Raw genomic sequence first — 19,852 nt, 5'->3', positions numbered from 1 at the left:
GAGAGGGTCCCTGTGGCAGGTGGGAGGGGCTCCTGCCTGAGAGCACACATGGGTGCCACGGGCACCTGGCTCCATACAGGACAGCCCTGAGGTCATTCCCCCTGGGTCCGCAGGGAGGCTGGACCAAAGTCAGCTCTTGCCTCTCTTCCCTTTCATGAGGCCAGGTAGACGGTGAGGTGAGAGGTGAGGAGCTGCCCCCGCCTGTGCCCCCACGGGCAGGCCACCCTCCCCAAACCAGCCCCCCATGAATGAACCAGCCTTGGAAGAGCAGCTGCTTCCCAGGCAGCCTGGCAGGGGGCTCAGTGTGTGTTGTCGTCAGGCCAGAGCTGGTGCAGGAAATCCAAGCACAGGGTGACCTCATGCATCCAGAGACCCCGCAGACTGGCTGCCACCCCTTGGGGGCGAGGTTAAACCCCAGAGGTGGGACCAGAGAGGCACACGGCACAGTCCTGCCCGGCGTCTCCTTGGAAAGGACTTCTTAGCTCCTCCAGACGCCTTCGTCTTGTCTAGGACACCCAAACATTGGGGTGCAGAGGGCAAGCGGGGGTCCCGGAGCTGAGTCTGCCTGCGAGTGAGAGACACACCTGTCTGCCCAGTTACTGTTGCCTAGTGGTGTCATTCTGCATCCATCTGGCACCTGTGCCCACGAGCTGAGCGCGATTGCGGTAAGAGGGACGTGGCCTCTGAGACTCAGCGCCTGAGTCGGAAGCAGAGGGAAAAATCGGAGGACTGCTAATAAAATTACATTTCCCGAGACAGCATAAGGTGACCTGGATGTGCCCGCAGACTTATTGGCAGTGACACGGGTACTGTTGTCAGCGGCCGTCCTCAGCGTGAAGACCCCGGGTCCTGAGCTGCTCTCCTGCCGGCGGTGATTTACCTCACGGCACTGTCCTCAGAGCACCCACCCTGCCTGGTAACTCACCACCCTTTCAATTCAGTTTCTCTTATATTCTGACTCTGCTGGCAAACGTCCCCTGGGCCACAGAGCTTCCACCGAGAGCCTGGGTCTGGAGGCGTCTCCGTGGTCCCCAGCTCCTGTGTGAGACCAGGATTCCGGGTGGCGCCTAGGACACCACCCGATGCCCGGTCCATGTCCCCACCCCCGGGCCTGACGGAGGCCCTGCAGAGAGGTCCGGAGTTGGCCATCATCGAGACGGGGCCAGGTGGGCACTGACTCATCTCCAACACCCTGCACAAGGGGAGCAGGCCCCACAGCTCAGCCCCAGGCCTTGTCTGCAGGGAGCCCGAGAGCCACTCAGGCTGAAGGGGCCTCCGGGTGCCGCCTCAGGCCCTGTCCCTTGCTTCCCTCCAGCGTGTCACTTCTGGAAGGGTGGCTGTGCCCATCTCCTCAGTGGACCTGCACACTGGCTCCATCCTGAGTGGGGAGGGCTCCCGCCACCAGCCTGACGAGGCGTCACCGGCCACCTATGGGCCTCAGGGCCGCTCAGCAGAGTGAGTCTCACTGAAGTGCCCCCCGATACCCGGGACTCCCAGGGCCACATGCAGGGGGCTCCTTGAAGAGGAACCTGCAGGCCTTCGGCACCCCCAGGACTGAGTTAGCACAATGGCCCGAACCAGGATGGTCTCACATGGCCCAGGATCAGGCACCGGGGGGTCGGGGGCCATTTTGTGGCGCCCGTGCTGTGACAGCCAGCGCACCCTGCCCTGGGCCCACCTTCCCTGGAGCCGTCCTGCCTTTTCCCAGGAGTCAGCCATGCTCTGTGCGGGCCGCTTGGCACAATATCACAAAGCGCAGGTTTTGAACCCAGATCTCACCGACCCCAGGGCCAGCTGTCTCCTGCCTGAGCTGGCCTCTCCCGTGCAGTTGATCAGACATGGAAAAGCATGGCCTCTGGCCGCTCCTTCGTGTCCTTGGGCCTGTCCCCGTCAGGTGTCTGAGTCTGTACGAACCACAGAAACGCGGAGATGGCGTTTACAAGTGAGGTGCATGGACCTGGCCTTCGGTTAAGCATTTAAATCCTCTCAGAGGAGCTGCTCGGGGTCCCTTTGTGACCTCTCTAGGGCTGCGAGGTGCCCAGGGGCCATCATCCAGGTTGGCTGCCGACCGCCCTGCACTTTTTGGGTCCTTAATTGTGTTTTTTATGGCAAATAAATGGGTATTGGTTACAGTTCTTCATCAGAGGACATTTTTCTCTTAAGAGGCTGTTACGATTTGGTATACGGGGGTTTGGAACACTAATGAAGGGGCTGGAGGAAGGCTCTGAGCGTGACCACTCAGAGGCTGGGAGGCTGTGCCTCGTGGGCACTTGATAAATGAGCCCCTGTTAGCTTCCGGTCAGGCCTGGCTGGCTGGGGTCAGCACCGCGGATGCACCTCGGGGCCTGAGAATGGAGGGTGTGGGACGGAGTCCCAGAGAGCAGTTTCCAGGCTCTCGGCCTCACGTGGGAAGGTGCTGGTTCAGGTACTAGATGGCCATCAGCTGTGACTAGTTGGCCGTCAGCTGTAACCAGTGAGCCACTGGCCACTGATATAACTGCCGTGGCTGAGCTAGTAAGTGCGGAGTGCAGTCAGCAAGTGGGGTTGGTTGGCAGAGAAGCAGGCGGCAGGTTGCAGATTGTGTGGATCCTACTTCCTGTGTCTTGCCCGTCACCAGCGAGACTAGGGCACAGGAAGACCCCTTGTTGGCGTACTGCGGATGTTTGCTTTTGTGTCTCGACCAGCCGCTATCGAGACTATAGTGGTATGGCTCCCCTATCTGTGGCTCCGTGGGTGTTCCTTTTTGGCCTCACCATGTCCCGTGTTTTTATGTGGTGAGTGGGAGCTGAGACCCCGCCTGACACCCCGCATGACAGAGGGGGCCCATGGTGGGGGGCAGCCAGAGTGACTGGGCAGAGGTGAACCCAAGGTCAAAGCTCCGGGCAGCACACAGTGATGTAGGAGGCAGCTCACGGCCTGCACACCTGCCCGCCTGTCCAGGCAGAGGGAACGCTGGGTGGACGCATTCTGCCAGGGCCCTGATGGCAAGGAAGCGCCGGCTGTGTGGGAGGAGGGGCTTACCAGGGGGACAGTGACGAACGGCCGCTACTCCGCGGCGGGCTTTACGGGCCCCCGGCGACTATATTCTGAGCCATAAATACGCAGGGAGCGCCACTTCCAAAGTCGGAGACAGTCATACTGACTTATCTGTTTGGATGAAAAACCTGAACCTCGTTAAGTCCAACTGTCACTGCTCAGCACCCATACATTAGGGGCCGGGCGAAACATGGCCCACAGCTGTGTGTCAGGAAACGCCAGACGGTCCCGTTTATTCTGGGGACACCGCCCGCCCAGGATTGGACACATTTCATAAGTCATGCCTTTGTCACTTGTGTTGCTCAGAAGCATGGAGAACCTCACCCTCCGTGCCGACCAGGTGGTGAAGTGGTCACCCCAGCCCCCCAGGAGCGTGAGGAGCCAAGAAAACCGCAACAGCACCGACAGGCCCTGGGCCGTGGGCACTGCCGCCCTCCCCCCTGCACTGCAGGCGCCCCCTTCTCCTGGCCCACATGCCCCTCGCACCCGTCACATTTGTGGAGAGGCTGCCTTCCCCACCCCACCTGGGGCGTTTCTGATTTCCAGGGAGCCCCACTGAGGAGGGTGGAAGCCTGCAGCTCGGTGGGGATGACCTGTCGCCTTGGGGCAGTCTCCACTGGTGGGGGAGTCAGAATGCACCCCCTTCCTCCTTCAGCTCTCGGCCCAGCTGAACCTTCAGTGTCATGTCCTGGTAGCACCCTGTCGAGGCAGAGTAGGTTCCGGGGACACCCGCCACAGGCTGGACACCTGCGGGCAGGCCCGTCAGACGACCACCGGCCGTGCGAAGCCTGAGACCCAGGTCTGGACGCGCAGGCAGGACGGGGGGCCTCCTGGAGGGCCCCCGGGAACATGGCTCACTCGCCACTCAGTCCTAGAGCCCAGAGCCCACGTTTGCAGGAAAACACAAGCTGCCGCTTCCCAGTGCCCCTAGGATGACTGGTGCCGTGGGGCCTGTTGTTGGGGTTCCAGTCACGAGCCTTCCACTTAGTAACTGTGCGTCTTTGAAGCAACCCTTACCCTGTCCACGCCTCAGTTCCCTCATCTGTAAAGTGGGTGTAGCACTTGTTTCAAGGACCCGAGACAGCATCAGTAAGAGGCAGATGAATCACGGTCTGCACTGCCCTCAGTGGACGGGGAGCCTTCCGCCCCACACACGTCCCTCTCCTGGACCACGAGCGCCATCACTGCTTACCCGTTGCTTGGGTGTCAGCTTCTGCTCATCGGGTCCTCGCTGGTGGACCCTGGGAGAGGCGGCCTGTCTGCCTTTGCCTCTGACAGGACCTCCCACTTTCACACTCATCTTTAAAACTAGCATCACATGTTAAATGTCTGTGGTAGGTGATTTGGACAGTGGAAAACAATAGCGTCAAGAAAAAGTCAATTCTTCGTACCCACAGAGAACTACCGTTAGCTTTTCTGAAGACATTACTTTCCCTTGAATGTATCAGGGAACAACAACAACAACAACAACAACAAAGCCAAGATTGAAGAAATTTCTGGATGTCAGGTAAACCTTTCCTCAGAGCGTGGTTTGTGCCACGTGAATTGCAGCTCAGGGTCACTTCGTTCAGAGCTGTGAGGACATCGTTCCAGGCTGTGTGTTCGGACGCCAGGGTGACGGTTCCCTCCGTGGCCAGTGGCCTCTGCTCCCCACGCGCCTTTGCTCCCATCCCATCCCAGAGCCTGTCAATTGTTTCTTTGGAATTTCGGATTCAGCGGTGGTGGGTTGTAAGCCGCTGTGTGGACACTCAGGGGCACTTTGCATGGAACACTCAAGTTCAGCTCAGGGAGCTTCCCCCCTGCAATCTCCGTTTCCTTCCCGCCGTTGTCTGCACCGTCCTGGGAACTATTGTGAGGTCTGTTGTCCTCAGTGGAACTAGACTCTTGATGTCCAGCCACGTGTGGAGCGTCTGTAACTGTCATAAGGACCGTTGGTGCCTGGGACCAGGGACGCCCTAAGGCTGGTAGCACCCCACCCAGAGAAGATGGTGTCAGTTTTGTCATTGGGTTTTGCGTTAGGTCTTCAGCTGCCGAGTCTGTGCTACTCTGCACATCTTCTCCTCCCGCTTTTAACTTCTGGGAACTCGTACGTTGCCTCCTTGCAGCCCTTTTGAAGAAACCTACCCTCATTTAGTGGAAGCACCTTCTTGTCAGCCGCTGAGGGTATTCTTTGAAACACGCTGACCGGTGTGTCCGCTTCCTCTGCTGTCCGATTTCTGCTTGCTCCCCTCTGCTGGGGCTTCCTCCCAGGCCAGCCCTGCTTCTGTCCGTCTCTTTCTAAACGAGGAGAATTGGGTGAATGAGATGTTTATTTCCCGTTACTTCAATCAAACTTTGCGAACTTTAAAACATGCCAGAAGCTCCCATCGACACCCATTTCCGATTCTAAGGTAACCTATATGTGCACAACTATTTGACTTAGTTTGAAGCAGTTCGTCCTTTCTGCAAACACGACAGATCCTGGCGCAATGTCCAAACACAGCCTCTCTCACGCGCTTCACCACCCACCAGCGGCACTCGGGACAGGGGCTCAGTGTGGAATTCGTGTGACCTTGGATTCTGGGCAACCCTGCACAGTTTAGGCCACTCTCCTGGAGACGCAGGCCTTTTGCTGGTCACTCCTGAGTGTGGGATGTGGCCCCTGCCCTGTGCTCCATGCAGGGCATGTGCAGTGGGCATCAGAACACAGAACATGGGGTGTGATGTGCCCCGTGCCCCATCGGGGCGTCTGTGGTGGGCATCAGAAACGGGCATTGGAGTTCTCATCCTGGTACCTGTGCATGAGGCCTTGGGTGCAAATAGGGTCTTTACAGTTGCTGTAATGAAGCTCAGAGAAGGTCATCGGGATGGGGTCTGATCCAGTGACCAGGGTCCTGGGAAGACGAAACGCCACGTGAGTGATGGGTCCGCCAGACAAGGCGCGCCAAGGGTGTTGGCTCCTCTAGAAGGTGGAGGAGGCAGGAAGGACCCTCCCCCGCAGGTTTCCGACGGAGTCGGCCTCCCCGAGACCTTGAGCTTGGACTTGCAGTCTCCAGAACCGTGGGAGGATATGAGGATGTTGTTCTCACCACCCACCTGTGGATCTTGGTCACAGAGGGTCAAGGACGTGCACAGCAGGGTGTCAGCAGGAAGCCCGGCCGGTCAGTGTCGTCCTCCTCGGTGGCAGCCCTCACTTTGGCGCCTCCCTCCAAGGCTCCGTGCGGCCACTGCTGGAGGCCGTCCTGGATGGAGGCGTCCCTCGTGCCCCTGGACCCTGGGGTCTGCACAGTGCCCTCTGAGGGCGTCTCCTTTCTGCCTGTCTATGTCCCTTGCGTTTCTCCTCGTCAGACACCAGCATGGAGTGACCACCCAGCTCGTTGGTTCTCATTGCCGATGGCCTCTCGGGCGGGGGTCACTGCGTGGAGCTGCTCTGCAGGAGAAGTGCTTTTATCCTTCCCTCTTGCGTCTCATTCTTATGCCAACCCCAGATGTGCTGTGTGTTTGGACAACTAAGGGAGGCAAGGCTCGGCGAGGGGAGGAGACCCAGCCCCCGGAGATGGTGGGGCTGCTCCAGACCTTCCAGGACGTGCACCTGTGGCTCCCGGAGCTGCCTCGGTTTCCCCTGAGTCCCAGTCCCTGAGGACAGTGCCCGTCACACCCAGGACCCCTTTTCCACATGCTCGGTGTCATCTTGCCGAGGAGCCCGGTGGCATCGTGCCCATCCCCACGCCCCAGGCTGGACCAAGCACTGCATCCAAATCTTTGAAATGCAGAATACTTCTGAAGTAACTAGATTCTCAGACGTTTTGTAATTTTCCCAAGAGCCACTCCTCATCCAGAGTAGGTCGCTAAGTGAGTTCAAGGCAGCATTTACTTTCTTGGGGGGAGAAACAGGACATGAGCCCTTCTGGGCCTCTGTGTGGGGACAGGGATGTATAGGGGACAGTGACCTACAGGGGCCTCCAAGGACGGGGCTGCTGGGTTCTGAGGGACACGGAATCAGAGGTGTCAGCTGGAGAAACCCTGAGTTCCCGGCCTTCCTGGGGAAGGAGAGCAGGGCCGGATTCTTGGAACTTTCTGGTAACGGTTGCCTAAAGTCTCCTCATGTCATAATGAGACGTCACTACAGTGCAGAAATACGGCGCCACTTCCCGCTCAGAAGTCTGGACGCCCCGAACGCCCCGTGGGAGCAGGGTAGATGCCTGTCTCCCTTTCCATGGGCCTCGCCATCTCCCTTCCGCCTGAGGGCGGGTCGGGAATGAGCTCTTGAGGCCATCAGGTCTGCCCAGCAGGTGCTCTGGTCAGGGAGGGGAGAGAGCAGAGCTGCAGGAAGACAGGGAGGTCAGATGTGGAGAAAGTCCTCCAAGAGCCGCTGGGACCTCTAGTTCCATGGACACAGGATGGCTCCCCCATTTATATGGCGACAGCCCCCACCCGTCTGCCCCACCGTTCACCTCTCGAGAGGGGCTCACAGCTTGTCTCTCTGCAGTCCCACTCCCAGTGGGTCAGAAAGAGCCCCTGGCAGAGGCTCTGGAACCCACAGGCTGCCCCTGGCTCCCTCTTCCACTACCCGCTGACCTTTGTGGACGGCATGAGAAGCTCAGAGGAGGGCAAGGATGCTTAGACTGGACGGCACGTAGGCTGTACATGCTGCGGGCGTCAGAAGGGAGGCTGTGTGGGGTCAGTACAGCCACCCACCTCAGCCCCCCCCTTCTCCTGAAGCTTGTTTCAGGCAGGGGGAGGGGAGGGGTCCCTGAGCAGAGGGTTCATTGGTCCTTCCCAGCAGCCATGACTGTCTGAGGCTACCAGGAGTCTCAGGCAAGTTCAGAGTTTCCTGGTGCCGAGCACCCAAAGGTTTGAATGGATGGATGGATGGATAGATGGATGGATGGGAGGATGGATGGATGGATGATGGATGAATAGATGGATGGATGGACAGACAGAGGGATCAATGGACGGGGGTAGTTTTCTGCATATTTCCTGGGCCTCACAGTGAAACCTTGTGTGAGCGGTGATAGTTCTAAGTCCTGGTGGGGTTGAAATCCCTGAGGAGCACTCAGCATTCTTGGCCTGAGTGTCTCTGTGCCGTGGCCCGTGTCTGCCCTGTACAGGCAGGGACACACTCGTGCACAGCCACGCCCCTCGGTTCCCCCAAGACTGACCCACAACGCAGCCCCCACCTCCAAGGGCACGCGGGGGGTGACTTCATTGAGGGGTGGCCTCTCTAATGAGGGAATGCCCCATCTTTGAAAAAGGGAAGGTGTGGCTGTGCCCACATCCTGAAGGCTTGACTTTCCCAGTGGCCACCCGTGCCCCAGCACGCAGGCCCCGGCGTCCCCAGAACCAGAGGTGGACACTTTCCCTCCATATATTAAAATTAAAAACTGGCTGCCCTCTTGGCTTTCTCTCAAGTGGCTTCTGTCAATTTGTGGGAGTTTGCCCAAGAAAAACGATTGTTTGTTTGTTTTTTTTCTTTTTTTCCCCCCTCTACTTCCATTTCTTAATTCTAATGAAATAATGAAACAGGTCGCTCTCTCAGTCTAATTTGATTACTCACATTTGGAGTGTTTCCCACCGGTATGGTGCCATACACGGATCACAAAGCGAGACTTTTCCATTCTTGAGGGCCACTGGGGACAGTTCCCAGGCAGCTAATGAATCACACTAATCAGAGAACCAACTTGAAAATTAATACATTCTACTGTAACTATTTAAAGAAAAAATAATTATCGAGACTGTTCTCACTAAATTATGCTGTCTGGAAGTTGCAGGAAGAATATCTTGTCTAATTTTAAGACGTAATCTGGGTTTTGCAGATTTTTCTTTTCGTATGTGATTAAGGGTGCAGTGTTGAGAAGACAAAGGGGTGCCCTTTCTTCCTGCTTTCGGGGTCTTGGGAGTGAAGCCCAGCCAGCCTTTGCTTCCTTCAGAGACCCGCCCTGGAGCGAGCGCAGGGCCCCCGAAGCTGCGGGGTCCCTGGCTGCCTCCTTGGGTGGGTTTCTTAGTATATGGGGCAAAAAGGAGATTTTTGGTGTCCCCAGTTTCCGGAGCACAGATGACCCAGCTTAACTGTCAGTAGGACAGGAGATGGCCGTGTGTGACCTTGGTTCCTGTCCTTCCTGCCTCCTCCACCCATGTCCCTCCTAGGACCCGGCGCTCAGAGATGCTCTCGGCTGCAAATTCGCACAATGGACAGACAGTGCTGTGTGGGGGACACAAGCTTCTGAGACTCATGGGAGCCCTTCCTCCACGGGTGCCCCCTTCTCCAGGGTGGGACGTGCGGCAGGCAGCAGGCATTAGCTCAGGGCCCACCTGGTGCCGGGATGGAGCGCTCCTCGACCCCGGCTAGGCCAGACCTGTCAGGCCTGCCAGCCCTGTGCCTTCCACCTCCGTAGTGAGGGATTGGTCATCCCAATATGTGGGACCCACGTTCAGGCAGCAAAGCCCAGTCGTAGGGCCGGAAATGCCATGGAGAGTCCACGCTCCTGATGAACAAAGAACACGCAGGCTCCATGGAGACACCAGGTTCTGAGAAGCGCTGCTCGGTCACTGGCTGTTTTCTGTGACCACGGTGCTAGGCTGGGCCTTGTTGTCCGGCCAAGTCTGAGCTGAGTTCATGCTCCACCCCCTCTCGGAGCCTCAGGGGAGCCTCCAGCAGCGCTTGGGAGACACAGATGGCCTGGCCCCCTCCCACCGGACTCCCAGGGTGGGGGCAGGCTGTTTGTGATTGGCCGAGGGCCTCTATCCTCCTTCCCGAAGGGCCGGTCTGGGGGGTGACACTACCCAGCCTTTGTCCTGCAGGCCTCCTGCGTGCCTCCCTCTCCCTCCTGGCTCAGGCGTCTCATCTTCTCTTTGTCCCTCCAGGACTGTGGGACAGGCATCGCTGACCTGGCAGACTGTCCCATTAAGCGGCTGTCCGTCAGAAAGGGGTCCTCCCAGGACCAGGCCAGTTTCCCCACAGGCACTGCCCGTGGCAGGATGGCGCCTCCCCCGCTGTTGTCCCAGCTCCTTGTGAGACATGGGCTCACCTGACAGTAGCAGGGAGGTGTCCACCCCCACCTCCCCTCGGCACTGCGATGCCACGTCAGTGCTCTTGCCCTCAGGCTGGCGGTCTGGGGAGCTGGCCAAATGAAGGCCCTTCTCCCTGACAAGGAGCGACTCTCGGCCGGGCTCTCGGGCCAGGCCCCCCCCCGACCTCCACCCCCGCCTGCTCCGGGAATGACTCCGGGCTGCCAGACCCCTTGAGCAGAAGCAACGGAATATACTGGAACCCTTAGAGAGCCCCCGTTGAATGGGGTCCACAGCCCACAAACTGCTGCCTGAGGGTGGGGTGCGTGGGGCCTGGGGCCGTGTGGGGCCTGTTCCCACTGTGGGCCCGGCGCAGTAGCTTTTCCACTGTCCCCTGGAGCAGATGCTCTCGGGTAAAGGACTCAGTATCCAGGTGTGGCTGCTTTGGCTCGTGCTGCGTCCCCTGCCCGGGACACACGCTCTGTCAATCCCATGTCACCTCTCCTCCTCTGACTCAACCCAGCAGAACCTCCCCCACAGGGGACGCTGGCTGCATGCCCTTCCGTCCCGGTGCCACGCTAAAGTCCGGGTGATCCCAGGTGGGGCTGCGAGCGGAGGCTGGGCCTCCGTAACCCAGCACGGCCGTTACCAGAACGGCTCCCTGAGCTGGAGCTGCCTCTCTCCTGAGGCCCCCTTGACTCCAGGGCAGCCCTGGGGGGGGCTCTCCTCCCAGAGCTGCTCCGATCTGGCCTCAGGGGCTCTCTGGGTTCCTTCTGCCCCTTCTCCCCAGGGACCCCGTGCTGTCTCCCAGCTGCCACGAGAATCCGTGCCAAGCTCTTAGCTGGGCGTCTGGAACCAGGTCAGCAGCCGTGGCTCCCATGACTCCAGGCCAGGCTTCTGCCTCGGACCCCGTGCCTGGCTGTCAGCCCTAATCCATGCCAGCGGGGACCGTGCCCGCGGCGAAGATCCGAAGCATATTTTGGGGCCACTGGGGGCAATTTTATTTACCCAGTTCTCCAAACAGGAGTCAGTCTCAGCCTGACACTGGGGGAAGGCTGAGGGCATGGAGTGAATCCTATAAATTGTGATGAGTGTCACACACCTGCCCTGGAACCCGGACGAGGCAGACACACGCAATAGGGATCGTAACTACTAGAAGTTAAGTAGAACGTGTGAGAATTTAGAAGCTTTAGAATTTACTATGTTCATACCTATATCATCTATAACTGTATCTGTTCTAACATTGGAAACCCTTGTGGGGGCTGTGGGAGGGGTGTGCTCCCAGGCAGGTCAGTCTGAGGTGGGCACGTGTTCTGGGCACTGACCCCAGGCCCAGTGGGCCCCAGGCAGGAGCGGCCCAGAGCCGTTAGCCGGGGTCTTTGGTGCCAGGCGGCGTTTGTGTTGTGGCCCCACCACAGCGGGAGCTGCAGGGCCGGGGTCTGTCTTCTGTCACCCAGCTGCTGTCCCCAGCGTGCCCGTGGCCTGCCTCAGCCTCGGCCAGACTTTGATGGCAGTAGCCTCTCACTGGGTGACCTTCAGCTCTTCGCTGACCTGGTGCATGAGCACGAAACCCTAAGCCATGACGTAGTGGGGCTTCCGCTCGGCCAGGCACATTGGGTCTGCGGCCACACCAACTCAGCCCTTGCAAAAGCCCCCCATGTAGATGCAGTCACCCTAGTTGACAGATGGGGAAACGGAGGCTCAGAGAGGGTGGGTGCCTCGCCTAAGGGCCCAGCTGTGAGCAGCGGTGCTGAGACTAGACCTAAGGCTGGCTTGGGGGGGCCTCTGACCTCCCAGCCCCATAGGCCTTCTGCCTGAGCGGGCACCCCGCCACAGGGGCCTTAACGCACCCCCATGGAGCAGGAAGCTGAGAGTCCAGGCCTCCTGGGTCCTGTAAAATGTTCGCTGCGGGAACCCTATCTCCATGTGCCACATCTCAATCTTCATGCGGTAGATTCTTCTGGAACCCGGGGGACGTCTCACGTTTGACGCTGTGGGTCAGTGTGTGCATGTAGTTGTGTGTGGCGACAAATGTACATATGTAATTCGCATGTGTGCATGCGTGTTAAATGGCAGCCACCCCTGCCCCTGGGTGCCGCCTGACCCCTCTGTCACCAGCCGTATCTGGGAGGGTCTGGGGACATGTACTTCTGGGCCAGACGCTACCAGAGAGAGTCACCTCCCCATCTCAGATGGACGTGGCCCCTTGGATGCCGTCTGAAAATATAGCCGGAGCTTCTCCTGGAATCCCAACTGGTCTCGTTCTGGTTCATTTTTCCACACTATTGATAAAGTAAGCAGATTCATGTGTTAATGGAAATGAAGAAACAGTTTATTCCAAAGGGGGCTGTGCAGTTTACCAGCCGCGACGGGCCTGGGCACCGAGCGAGCAGCATGGTCTCTCCAGGAGGGTCACCGCCGCTCGTCCCTGTCCCTCTGTCCAGGCGACAGCTGGCATCATGTCTGTCACTGTACTTGCTGTCTGTGGAAGTCGTGCCAGGCCAAACTCGGGGGCTCCTTAGGGCCGTCCCATTTCTCCGTCTGATTCCTCAGGTTTGGGGGTGGGTGAGGCCCTTTGGCGGGGCCAAAGGGACAGTGGGAAATGACATCAAAGGCTACCCCACACCTTGGTCACTGCGCACGCCTGTGTCCAGATCCCTGTGTCTCTGGGCTGGGGCCGCAGTGGGCGACCCCAGAGCAGGCTGTCCCAGGACGCTGCAGCCCCTTTGGCTGGGGCAGGGAGGTGGGGCCTCGTGCAGCCCGGGCGTCCCCCTCGGTCCTGCTGGCCCCATACATGTCCAGGGCTGCGTCCCCCACTTCGGAGGTCCCCCTGGCCGGGCCCCTCTCCTGCTCCACTGACCCCTCGCCTTGTGTGGACAAAGCGGTCCTGAGACATCAATCATGTGAAAACTCCTTCTAAGGGAAGGATACTTGCCTGCAGCCCCACTGCTGCCCCAGACCGTTTGTAGCATAACGTTGCAGGAATACAAGCAGACGGCAAGTGGGAGCCTCTTTAGACGAGAGACTGGAATAAACCGAAACTCATTACAAAGTAAACACAAACAAACAGCAAGACAAGTAGCATTCAGATGTGCAGCATTAATTTGGCAAGGCAGAGGTGTGCAGACACGCTGCAGAGGTGGGCTCCCTGGGACACGGCCTGCTGGCTGGCTCGCCCGTGTCGCATTTCCTCCTGTGCTTCACGGGACAGCGTGACCTTGAGGACAGCTCCCCGCAGGCGGCATGCCGTGTCAGGTCGGGCTGCTGACTGCCCAGGTATAAACAGACTTTGTATTTACCAGAGCTGGCCGGGAGGCCCTTCGCATGGGGACCCTGATATCTCCCCATGCTATCTGGTCCCCGTGAAGTCAAGCTCCGTCCTGCAGCGTGATCAGCCACTGCCTTAAAGGGAATGGCCCAGTCATGGCGGGGGCTGGGGACAGAAAGAAGCATGCGTGTTTTCTGCCGCACATTTTGCTGGTGAACTGCTCCAGGACCAGGAGGGCGCAGGGAGGCAGGGAGCGAGCGCTGCGTTCGGGAGGGGGGCAGTGTGTGTCCCTGGGTCCTGGGTCACCCGCCCGAGTGTGACATGCGGCACCTGGGCCCCAGCCCATGTTCCTGTTGGAATCGCTTCACATGATGCCGGATGCACAGCCTGAGGAAAGAAGGGACAGACGGTTAGGGCTCTGAACGCTCCCTGAAGAAGCCATGGCCGGGCTGGTCCCAGGCAGCGGCAGGTCCCTAGCTTTTTCTAGAAAGGACTTGGAACTTCAGAGCTCAGTGGCCGCCGTCGTCCGTCCTCATCTAATAAAAACCACCAGGGTTCCAGCACATGGTCTCCTTCTGTCTCAGGAGGAGACGCTCCTCCCGGGCGCCTGACATGGGTGAGGAGGCGCCTGGTGTTTGCAGACCCTCCCTTGGGTCCCACCCGCTGTCTGGTGTGGCCCTGCTCCCCTGGGGAGAGGCTGCTCTGGCCCTGGTGCAGCCCAGCCCCCCGACTTTTCTTGGAGGTGTCCCCGCTGACCCTCTGCCAGGCCTGTGTCACCTGTGGCTGCCACGATCTGGCCTTAACCCCAGTACAGTTTGCAAATTGTTTTGTCAGCTCTGTCACTCACACATGTCCAGGCTGCAGCAGTGGCTTCATTCTGGCGATGTGTGCCCAGAAGCACCTAAACGTCCTGGCAGAGGGACGCTCAGAGGCGGGAAAGGAGCAGGCCGTGCTGGCTGGAGCCCGGGGCCCTGGGGACCACCCACTAGAGAACGGTGAAGCCCACCGTAGCTGCACACTGTGTGAGTGTGGGTGTGCATAGATGCTTGTGGGTGTGCACAGCTGTGTGTGGGTGTGCACAGGAGTGTGCATGTGGGTGTGCACAGGTATGTGTGCGTGTGCACAGGTATGTGCACATGTGGGTGTGCACAGGTGTGTGTGGGTGAGGTGGAGGGAGACTGGGAGAGGGAGGGGCTGTGCCACCCCAAGGCCATGCCGGATAGGGTCCCAGGGCTGCATCGTCCCCTCAGAGGCTTAGGTGGGCTGAGCTGGTCCATTTCCGGCTCTGAGACACAGTCTGGACAACCTGCTCTCTATCTTGCCTGGGGACGGGCACGAGTGGCCATAAATGACCCTATGCCTCTGACCCACCGGGAGCCCAGGAGCTGCCGTGGTGGTGACACGTGAGCAGGTTGTGACCAGTGTCCCCAACTGTCAGCCTCTGTCACTCGGGCTTCCTCAGCACCATCAGCCCTTGGGGGACGCTGTCCCCAGGCCGAGAGCTGCCACCCTGTCAGGGGCCAGAGGAGATGAAGCTGTGACGTGGGCATGAAAGGCCCTTTTGTCCCTGGGACGTGGTGGCCCGGCGCGGGGCCTCCAACCGCCTCCAGCAGGAAGTGGGCTCGGGCTGGGTGAGCCAAGCTCCCTCGGGAAACAAAAGGCAGTGTGTGCTCAGCCGCGGCCTGCAGTGCCCTCTGCAGGGCTGGCACCGGCACACCCAGGCCACGGCCGTGTGGGGATGGGGTGGCGACCCCCAGTACCTGCTCGTCTGCGCGTTCTGCAGGCGTGTCCACCTGGCCACTGTGCGCCCGTGTGCGCATGTGTGTGTGTGCGTGCACACACATGCTGTTTCACAAGCTGGTGTGTGTGTTTATGTGCGTGTGTGCACACGTGTGGGGCCAGGCACCTTGGCTGCAGCTTGAACAGGACCCGGAAGCCCTCTCTCCTTCCTCCTTCAGCACCATGTCACATGGTGTCACATGTTCACAGGGCTGTCTCCCCATGACATGGGGACCACGTGTCCCCTGCCCCACATCTCCCAGCTCTTACAGCTGACTGTGTGACAGCAGGAGGGAACGGAGGACAGGGATCAGCCGTCGCCACATGGGCTTCCGGACGTGAATGGGACCCACGTGGAACAGGCCGCAGGCAGCGTGTGGCAGGGGGGCCTTGGCCGAGGGCGTGGAGCCACGTTGAACTGAGGCCACAGTGGGACAAAGGGACGCGTCCCAGCCTGTGGGAGGCAGGGGAGGGTGGCACGCTCTCCCAGGTGTTGGTCCACCGTCCCCAGCCCCACAGTCCCACGAGTAACCACGAGTGACCGTGAGCGACGTGTATGTGGCCACTGACCAGCTGAGCCCTGTGCTGCCAGGCACTCAGTCTGCGCCTTCTCCTCAGTCCCCCTGGGCGGGCCCAGCCCACAGCGCGAGTACCTCTGGCCCGAGGTCCCCTGGCTGGCGCTCGATGGTGCAGGATTAGAACCCAGGCCTGTGGGCCCCCAGCTGGCCCGCTAGCTTCTGGAGCTGACCACGTCACAGCATGTCGCATAGACCAGCCAGCACCGTGCGGGCGTCAGGACCTGAGTTCTGAGGCTGCCTCGCTGGGTGGCCCTGCCCTGTGCGTCCTGTTCAGGGTGACACAGGTCTCCGTGGTGGCCTTGCTGAGCTGGGCCTGCCACCTTCAGAACCTCGTTCCATCCGTGCCTGCGCCTGGGGCAGCCGAGTTGCTGCTCTTGGCTCCTGGGACAAGCACTGCTGTTGGGTCCCAGGCTTCCCTGGTGACAGGGGTCTGAGCCAGTGACGCTCTACTGTCCCCGTGTGCCTGGGGGGACACCTGAGAGCACAAAACGTGCCTTCTTCTGAGCCCCTGGGGCCTCTTCCCACCCCACCCTTCTGGTTGGGCCTCTGCGACCAGGGAGGCCAGGCCGCCCTGACTGACACCAGGCTTCCCCTCCCGGATGTCCCACGCCAACACCCACTGCTGGCCCAGCTGCACTGGGTGCCTCCCGTGTCCCGGGCGAGTGGCGACTGACTGGCTCTCTTCTCTCCCACAGCACGGATTATCAGAACAAAGCAGTGGTGTGATATGCTTCCTTGTCTGGAGGGGGAAGGCTGTGACTTGTTAATCAACCGGTCAGGCTGGACGTGCACACAGCCCGGCGGGCGGATAAAGACCACCACGGTACGTACGTGGCCGCCTTGGCCGTGGGGGGCCCGGGGGGGGAGCACGCCCGGGGAGGTGGCCCTCACACCATCAGTGACAGGGTCAGAGGAAGCAGGCCACCAGCCCTCTCCACCTCTCCCTGGGGCTAGGTCACTCTGTCCCCAACTGTCCTTGGCCCATCAGATGGCCACTGAGTGTGATGGGTGCCACGCAGCTGGACAGAATCGCCCCCAGGCTTGTCAGCCCAGAAGCTACATCAGTGCCCACGCACAGGAGATTGGTGGTGGATGGAAGTTGTCTTGTTTCTGGGGAAACGCTAGAACCCCGCAGACTGGCCTCCGATGTCTCCCCTGAGGCAAAAGGCAGGGGGAGGGCCGGTGGCCCTCATCCGGGCATCTGCTCCTGCCTCACGTACTGCGAAGTGGCCGTTTATAGCAGAGACCCCGATAGATTCCTGGTCTCCTGGCCGTGGTTCCCGCCTCAGTGCCACGTGAGAAGTCGGACGGGGTGGGGGGGGCCTGGGGAGCTGGGGGCCGCGGCCCCTCGAGTGCCCCCCCCCAGCAACATCTGCTCTCTTCGTGCCTGGCAGCCTCCGTGTGAGGATTCATGGGCCGTCCTAGCAATGGGGTCAGGAGGCCAGTGTGGTGTGGCCGCCACAAGGAGTCCCCAGGTGTCAGGCACGCCGGGGGTGAGCAGGACTCAGGCCGCTGGGGCACATGCTGAGGACAGAGCTGTGAAGTCGTGACATTGGCTGCAGGTGCTCCCCAGCCTGTCCCTTGGGTTTTCATTTCCCGGAGGCCTCTCGTGTTTGTGAAAATTCGGGCCGCTTGGCCTGAGGATGGCCGGGCCTGGGCGCTCCGGCCAGAGCATGGTGTCTGACAGGTGTGGGAGCCGGGCTGGCGCCAGCCACCCCACACTGAGCTGTTCTAGCTATGCCCCGAGCGCCTGTCTGAGCCGCCAGCCAGGCTTGTCTGTCCGTGTTCCACACGGGGGCTGGTGATTCTGTCCTCACACCTGCGAGGTGTGCTGGGACCTGCCGGCTCGTCTCCTGCCTCGCCGCTCTAAGGTGTGCCTGGGCCACCTGGAGCTCATCCGTCAGGGCTCCCGTCTGTGTGCTGCTGGACTGCTAGGGCCACCGTCCCCAGACCCGTGGGACGCAGCAGTCAGTGTGGGGTGCCTAGTGGGGTCCAGGGCAGGAGACACCTTTGACTGAACACCTGGAGGAGTGAGACTTAGAGAGAGAAGCTGCAGACGGCCTGGGGCTGTGGCCTTGGGGTCAGGCCTGCCCTGCAGGCTTCAGTGTGGCTCTGGGAACAGGGAGACACCAGCCGTTGTCACGGGGAGTCGCGCTTCCTGTCTCATCAGACCCCCGAGCCCTTCCCGGCACCCTGTGCCCCCACCCCGTCCCACGGCCCCGTCAGCAGGCCCAGCCCCCTCTCTGCATGCACGCTCATCAGTTCCTTCATTTGCTCCCAGACCCTGCTGAGGCTCACGGGCCTGGGACCTCAGCACCATCGTCTTGCTTTACAGCTGTGAAAACGGCAGCTGGGGTGGCTGAGAGGCCGCTGGTGGCCGGTGGTCAATGCGCCCAGGAGCTGGGCTTTCAGTCTGCTGGGTCCGCCCCTCAGCAGCTGGCTGTTCTGCTCACGCTCAGCTTCTCTTGGTCTTACACGTAGATCAGCCTCGCTGGGGGTGCGCAGACAGGTGGACCTGCTGGTCCAGGTGCAGGAGGCACACCTGCCACACCTGGGCAGCCAGCAGAGGGGCTCACTCTCAGGGCCCTGGACTCCCCGAAGGGGACACTGCTCGCTCTTGGACAAGTGAATGCAGCGTTGCTGGGCGACCTCTGACCTACACGCTGGGTGTGGGTCCCTCCGAGCTGCGCTGCGGTGACGCTCGGGGACTTGATGTGCTTGGTGCCTTCCCAAGTACCTGCAGACGGGCCTGTGGCTCTAACAGAGTCCCTGGCCTGCGGTGACCTCTTTTCAAAGCTTTCTTAAAAGCTTCGCGGAGCTCTTGACCCAAACACCGGCGAGCTGGAACGTGCAACCCCACTTCCCGATTGCATCTCGGCTCTCATAGCTGGTGGATTAGCACGGTGGGGCTTCTCATCTTTCCACAAATTGGTTTTCTGTGAGATGGGCTTTAAGAGACCTCCTGATTACTTGGCCACATGGCTGTTAATTCCAGCTCAGCCCAGCACTTCCTCAGCCATAGCCACGTCTGTTAGCGGCAGTCACCCCTTCCCTCATCACCCTCATCCGTGGGGGCTGTGGCCACCCACTTCTCTATCCCCACTAAGCTGTGAGCGTTTCCAGGAAAGGCACTGGGCCTTAGGGTCCCGCGACCCCCACTCCCCCACCCAGGACCCCAGAGACACGTGTGATAAATAGATGAACTGAGTGCAGCCCCAGACACACGCTGACGTCTGCACTTCCTAGACCACGCTTTTCCGAGTGCAGGTTGTCACCCCATTAGTGGGTCGTGAAATTAATTTAGTGGTTCGTGACCAGCTTTTAAAAGAAGGAAGAAGAAACAGAATAAAAATATTAGAGCACATCCTGTGTCAAAGGCTGGATGCCATTCATTGAGACACATGCATGTGGTCACAGCGTGAGACGCAGGGAGGTGGCAGTGTGACAGGGACCCCCGGCCAGGGGTCTCGGGAGACCCTGGCGTCCCTCTTGGTTTTGCAGGCCGTGTCCCCTCGCTGTGTCTCTGCTCTGTGGGCCTCAGTCTGCATCAGGCAGTGAGGCCAGGGTGGGCACGGCAGGCTCTCCTGCTCGTGGAGACAGGCTGGGAGCCGAGACTCAGCCGTCCGTTGCCCGGCCAGGGATGCGCCCCTTGCAGCAGGGCTCACTGAGTGGGAGGCGAGAGGGCAGCTGGGGCCCGAAGCGGGGAACCGGGGCCACACAGTGAGCAGAACGTCCCCCTGCAGACTCACCACCTCCCTCACAGATGTCAGCGGCTGTGCGTGCGTGCTGCTGGCGTTCCAGAACATTCTAATCAGGGCACACTCGGCTGTGTTGTGTCACGTTTGTGGGTTGCAAGGTGCCCAACAGTGAGCTGCCATGCTGTGTCCTAAACCGGAAGCAGCCGGCTGGTTTGAGCTCAGTTTTTCCAATTAGCTGTGAGTTCCTTGCTGCTGGCGGACCCGGTTGTGGGCGAGGGGTGTCCCTGGGGAGTCGGTAACGCTCTGTTCAGCAGCTGGATTTCACAGACTCCCTACAGCAAAGCACAGACTCCGAGCCGATGCGAAACAGCAGCTGCCTGTGATCACATTGGCACCGGTGTCCAAGTTCCGCTGGGCCCCAGGGACCCTGGCGGGCAGCGCGGCGGGGGTGGAGGGACGCGGTGGCCTAGGGCCTCCGTTAGACACAGGAGGCGTTCCCAGGTCTG

General features: G+C 60.2%; 1 protein-coding gene across 2 annotated transcripts in view; it reads left to right on the top strand.

Annotated features, from left to right (window-relative positions):
• Positions 1-19,852, top strand: part of TAFA5 (TAFA chemokine like family member 5) — a 172,026-nt gene that overhangs the window by 126,633 nt on the left and 25,541 nt on the right. For both annotated transcript variants that reach the window (XM_033118402.1, XM_033118401.1), the window contains exon 3: positions 16,344-16,471. In XM_033118402.1, coding sequence (XP_032974293.1) covers positions 16,344-16,471 — 128 coding nt within the window. The remainder of the gene's footprint in view (positions 1-16,343; positions 16,472-19,852) is intronic.

Source organism: Rhinolophus ferrumequinum, chromosome 10 (assembly GCF_004115265.2).
Source record: "Rhinolophus ferrumequinum isolate MPI-CBG mRhiFer1 chromosome 10, mRhiFer1_v1.p, whole genome shotgun sequence".
Classification (NCBI taxonomy): domain Eukaryota; kingdom Metazoa; phylum Chordata; class Mammalia; order Chiroptera; family Rhinolophidae; genus Rhinolophus; species Rhinolophus ferrumequinum.
This window is presented reverse-complemented; position numbering and strand designations above follow the sequence as displayed.